The sequence below is a fragment of the Phyllopteryx taeniolatus genome, chromosome 10 (assembly GCF_024500385.1).
Source record: "Phyllopteryx taeniolatus isolate TA_2022b chromosome 10, UOR_Ptae_1.2, whole genome shotgun sequence".
Taxonomy (NCBI): Eukaryota; Metazoa; Chordata; class Actinopteri; order Syngnathiformes; family Syngnathidae; genus Phyllopteryx; species Phyllopteryx taeniolatus.
Window position 1 is genome coordinate 25981496 of NC_084511.1, and position 6127 is coordinate 25987622.

The 6127-nt window shown below is 40.1% G+C and overlaps 1 protein-coding gene across 12 annotated transcripts in view; it reads right to left on the bottom strand.

Annotated features, from left to right (window-relative positions):
- prom1a (prominin 1a) overlaps positions 1-3659 on the bottom strand; it is a 53514-nt gene extending 49855 nt beyond the window's left edge. For 7 of the 12 annotated variants that reach the window (XM_061787843.1, XM_061787840.1, XM_061787849.1 and 4 more), the window contains exon 1: positions 3197-3657. In XM_061787843.1, the coding sequence (XP_061643827.1) occupies positions 3197-3446 (250 nt within the window). In that variant the 5' untranslated portion in view covers positions 3447-3657. Of the gene's footprint in view, positions 1-3196 lie in introns of all 12 variants that reach the window. The other 5 variants (XM_061787841.1, XM_061787837.1, XM_061787839.1 and 2 more) reach the window with 2 other exon arrangements.
- Positions 3660-6127: the final 2468 nt, after the last annotated feature.

Below are 6127 nucleotides of genomic sequence, written 5' to 3' on the forward strand. Positions count from 1 at the left end.
ATCAATACTGTACCCTAAGAGCAAACACGATACGTTGTGATATCAATGGCTAATGCTGGGCCATAGATAAAATATCTAGTGCTAGTAAATTCGGGGGCATTTTTAGATATGGGCAACTGGGGAAGTCGCCCAGGGCGGCAGTTCCTCCCCACCTCACCGTTGACGTCATTCAAGCTAGCTGGGAGGTGTATTGATACTGCACCCCGACAGATAATGATACTACAGTATGTGATACAATACATAGCAACACATAAACTGGTGTATCAATACTGTACCCTGAGAGATACCGATATGATACATATTGATGTCTAATGATAGGCTATCACTGGTAATCGGTTGGGCATCCTGTGGTCGTACAAATTTACTTCTCAAGTCACCCGGGCTGTCACCCCACCTCACCCATTGGAGAGGAAAGGCTGGGCCAGGGGTCCCACCCGGGTGCAGCCTGGCCGCCAGGACACCAATCATGCCAAGGAACCAATGCCAGTCCGCCAGCCCCACCGAAGCACCCCAACGCCCACAAAGGGGAGAATGCATCGGCCCACCACCCCCACCACAAGCTCCACCACCACCACTGGCACCGCCACTGCCCCTCACCTCCAACTCCACCCACCCTGCGGGAGCACGAGAGGCCCCCAACAGCCAACAGAGCTTCTACTGATACTGTACCCTGAGAGACAATGGTACGATACACTGTGATCTTGATATCCAATGTTGGTGAAACAATACTGTTCTTTGACCGATAACGATACGATACATATCAATGTAAAGTATAATTCTGTTGAGTTGATACTGTTCATTGAGAAATAATATGATCTACGGTAATATCCATATTTAATGCTAATTGTCGATATTATACTGATTTCTGAGGGATATGACACATATTGAAATCAATACTGTATCCTGAGATGTAACCATGCGGTATGTCATGATAGTTAATGAATATGTATCAGAACTGTACGACAAGAGACCAATAAATATAAGTTATGATAATGGTATCTAATGCTGGTGTATTGATATTAAACCCTGAGAGAACGATACAATATGCGATGATATTAACTAATGCTGGTGTATCGATAAAATAGGGCACATTGCAATACATTCCGACATATCGTAAACGACATCTTGGAACGTTTCTTACCATTTACCACAATGTGTGTCTATGTTAGTGTAGTGCTTGCATGGAGCAAAGGCTTTAAATGGCATGTGGTGCAAAGCATTACGGGATTTATCCAGTTAACGAGGTGACTCAAAGAGTGGCTAATCTGCAAAATGTCCTGTAGATTTAGACAAGGAGGGCGTCTTTGTAAATCGCGAGACCCCCTTTAAACAGAAACATACACACACACGCATGTACACGCTCTGTGCGTGTGTGTCTCATGGAGTGTGTACATGTGTTTAAGTGCATTAAGTGCAAACTAATAGCATCACAAAAAAAAAAAGAAAACAAAGCAGAGCATTGTAACACATTAGCGTGGCGGGGGGGACAAATGTTATTTTATTTTATTTTATTTTTTTACCTGTCCTGTTTGGCAACTAGGTCAAGCAGAATGGTGACATGCTAACATAGTGAATAGAGGGTAGATGCTAATATAGCTGTTGCACATTTCGATTTGACGCAAGGCTAACAAAGCGAACAAAATCTAAGTGCTAATGTACCGGTTGCATGCACCACTTTCTATGTTTGACAGGTTTAGTCACCTGTACCATTGCTAATGCTAAGCTAAGATGGCGTATGGAGGCCAACAAAAACGAACTAAAAAACTGATGCAGTGACATATTAGCGCATGGGGTTATCTATTTATTTTTCATGAAAACCATGTAGTAAATAATGCTAAGTTAACATTGCTTATGGACGCTAGCAAAATTTTTTAAAATTGACACATTAGCGCAGAGATTTTCCATTTCCGTTTTTAAACCTGTAGCAATTAATGCTGAGCTAAAAGAGCGAATGGAGGCCAACAAAAACAAACAACAAAGCTGATGTGTTCACAAATTAGAGCAGGGCTTATCCATTTCAGTTATTTTTTTAAGATATGTGGTGGCTACTACTAATCTAACATGCCTTATGGACGTTAATAAAAACAAACACAGCGGACACGTTGACACATTAGCACTGGGGTTATCCATTTCTGTTTTTATACAAAAAAAAAAAAAAACAGCAGCGATTAATCCTGAGCAAAACGGCATATGGAGGCCAAGAAAAACAAACAATAAAGCTGATGTGTTGACACATTAGCCCAGGGTTAAACCATTTTAGTTTTTTAAAAGCTGTCATGATTAATGCTAACTTAACATGCATATGGAGGATTCCAAAAACAAACAAATAGCTGATGCGTTGACACATTAGCTCAGGGGTTTTCATTTGCGCTTTAATAAAATTTACGTAGCAGCTTATGCTAAGCTAACATGTGACATGCAAAAAAAACCAAAAACAAAGAAAAAGTAGATGTGTTGAAATATTAGCACAGGTCTTATACTTTTCAGTTTATATAAACAAAAACCTTGCAGCAGCTAATGCAAAGCTAACAAGGCTTTCGGAGGCTAAGCAAGCTATGTGTACCTGTTGCATCTTTTAATTTGGGTGCAATTTTCCATGTTTAACAGGTTTAGCTGTGTCACCGCTAATGCTAAGAGAGCATGGTGTATGTAGGCCAACAAAAACAAACAAAAAGCTGATGCGTTGACACGTTTGATAAAGCCTACACTATGAGCATTCATAAAACTATGCAACAGCCAGCTCATGATATGCTAATATTTTATATGGAGATTACAAAAAAAAAAAATATATTGTAGCTAATCCTAAAATGACAAGGTTTCAGTGCTAAGCGCTAACGAAAACAAAGACAATCTGATGCATTGACACACGAGAGCTTGGGTTACATATTTCAGTTTTTATAATATATACTGTGTATGATTTTTACCCCTCAAGAAACTGTTGTGCGCCAATGGTAGGCTCTCGTGGGCCCATGTGCCTCAGTTTGCACACCCTTACATTATTTATGCTAGGACTATATGACAACTTGGGTGTTTCAAAAAATTTATGTTTCACAGAATTTTCGACTTTTACCTTTAACATAGCTCAAGGAATCGAACCAGAGGCTCTTAGGTCTCAAGCTGCTTTGACTTTTTCACAGGTTCTCCCAAAATAAAAGTGTGCAATTACAAAGACATTCAAAAGTAGGGCTTTGCTTACCTTGCGGGAAGTCGTTAGGCTGCACCAGGCTCAGGAAAGTGTGCACCATGTGGAACAGAATGCCGATGGGTCCCGGTTCGTAGTGGGCCACCGTCTCGTACACTCCGGCGGGCACGTAGCCGAAGTCCAATTTGGCCGGCGGGGGTGGCAACCTCCGCGGCTCCGGCTCCTGGAGTTCCCCGGAGCCCAACAGCATGCAGAGAAGAACCATGGTTCCGCTCTTTCCCATCGTGAGTCCGCTCAAAGGCATCGTGGGTCTTCTGAGCTAGTGGCTCGGACGAGCGGGATAAGATGTGGAAAAGTGTCCGTAAATGGAGCACCGGCCTACCGGCGATTGGGCATCGTTGTCCCCCCTACCCCCGCTACGTTCTGCGTCTCCACGCCGGGAGATCCTTCCTCCGCCGTCTCCGCTCCGAGACGAGCCCGCACTTGCGATGGGCGGCGCGCACAATCCCCGCCTCGCAGCATCCGTGCGTGCGTAGCGGTAGTGCGCGTTCGCTGGAGGGAAGAGCTCCCCCTGCCGCAGACGAGAGGAAGGACACCACAACTTTCGCTGAGAAAATACTCAAATAAATAAATACAATTTATATACACTTCCGATTAAAAGCTTTGGGGTCACTGTGAAATTTATTTATTTTTTTTTTAAAGAAAAGCGCTGTTTTTTTTTCATCAACAAAGTCTACACTGTACAGTATTATTATTTTCATTGAAACAAAACAGAACAGTGCTTTTCTTTAAATAAAGGACATTAGTGACTCAAAATTTATGAAACAAATCTATTTTCGTAGTAAATACAGTTTACGTTTAAATTTTAAGCGAAACACAGTATCTGATTATTCGTTTGATGGAGAAACAAAAAAAAAGTGTCTGCGTTTTATTTGTTGACTTTCCCCGTGTGAGATTATAATCAATATAAATAAATCAAAAAATTAAAACACCTGACAGATATTTAAAAAACAAATGCAAAAAAAACCCAAAACATAATAACAATAATATGAAATTATTAAATTGTAAATGATGTAGCCATTTTTAAAATAACTTTATACATGCACATTGTGTCCCAGATTATCGCACTACGAGTCGCTTTAAACTACATCAATTTCTTGAAGTCTCTGCGCCATTTGCACAATGGTCATTGCACCCGACTATTGCTCTACTATTCATTTCAAACTGCTCTAATTGCTAGAGGACTCGGCATCATTTTGCACAAGAAGAAAACAAATTGTACCAGCATTACCACATTACTGGCAACCTTTTATTGCTCAGTGACTGTGTTTTTATGCTTTTATGTCTCAAAAGTATTCTCTGTCAATTGACTTGTCTGTTGTCGTACTAGAGCGGCTCCAACTACCGGAGACAAATTCCTGTTTTTATGGGTTATAATCACGGGTACCCCGTGTGTAGTGGCATCACACACACAAAAAGCCAAACTATTATGCACCTCCCATAACATATCCGTTGAAATTCAAATGATATCACGTTCCACCGGATTTGATCGACAGGACCTTGCCACCATGGGGTCCCTGACATCCGGGGTGAGGACAATGATGTCATTGTGTTTCCTTAAGCAGGTATTGGATGTCTATACCTTCCCTCTGGGCTGGGAGTGACCCTCACAAAGAGGATCATGGGAAAGCTGAAAAAAATATATAAAGTGTGTGTTATTAGTTGAATGTTACAAGATATCAAGCACAAATTTTTTTAAATAAAATATAAATAGCATGCTGATACTAAGTAATTTTTTGGGGGCTCGTTACCAATAAAACAAAGCTAAGATTTAAATATTTGAAGAAAAATAAGTCTATTTAATTTGTAAAAAAATCTTTAACTCAACTTTATTTATACAACACTTCCACAACAATTGCAGTTGTACCAAAGTGCTGTACACAAAACATAAAATGTTAATACAATCATAAATAAGCCCAAAAAAGTTTTATAATAATAATAAAACAAGATTTTTTAAAACGGATATGCGCTAATACAAAATGTGTTCTGTCACCGATGAAACCAAACTGAGATTTAGACCATTTTTATGTCTTTAAATATGTTTAACTGCAAATATTAAACATGTTGTAGCATGTTTCATAACCACAAAGTGCCTCCTACCCACAATTTTCTTTCCCATTAATTTTCTGTATGTTGAAAGAGTTTGTACATCCCTGCTTGAAATTGTATTTTTCCGATTTAAAGTGGTGGTGAACAAAGGAGGATTTTAATGGTAACTGACCAAAATGCGTCTCAGCCGTGAGCGTCCTTACATAAGGAGCTTATTGGTCCGCTAATAAGTGTCTGTGGCACACTTTGCGTACAGTGTGACACACAAGAAGGCCTCTGGGACAGGTGAGGTCATCTGGGGTAAATCTCAGCTTACTGGCAGTCATTGAAAATAAATCAACAAGGTCAAAACCAGTTTCCTATTGACACTGATAAACGGTGTGAACGCCTTCTTCAAATAGGCCCATCCAGAAATGACACAGGTAGGAAGTATATAGTTTAATCTTGTGACATCTGTGAAAAAACAGGAGGTCATTTCACACAGTGTCTCTGGGAAAATTCCACAGGATCTGTGAGTGTCAGCCATGTTGCTGGGTCTCTCTGCGAAAGTAGCTGTAATTCTACAAGGTTTATGTATGAAAAGGGAGGTCACTTTGGGTTTCTGTTTGAAAAAGGCAGTGATTTTGCAAAGTCTCTGTAAATGAGGAGACAGTTGTGCAGTGTCTTTGTGTGAAAAGGCTGTCATTTTTGCAGCAGCTGTGTGAAAGAGGTGTTTTTTTTTTGTTTTTTTTTACTCAGGGTCTCTGTGAAAGAGGTTGCCATTTTATTTGTTTTTGTGCAGAATATCTGTGAGAAATTTTGCATACCAGTAATTTTGCAAGGTCAATGTGTAAAATAAGCAGTAATTTTGCCACATCTCTATAGTAGTATGAAAAA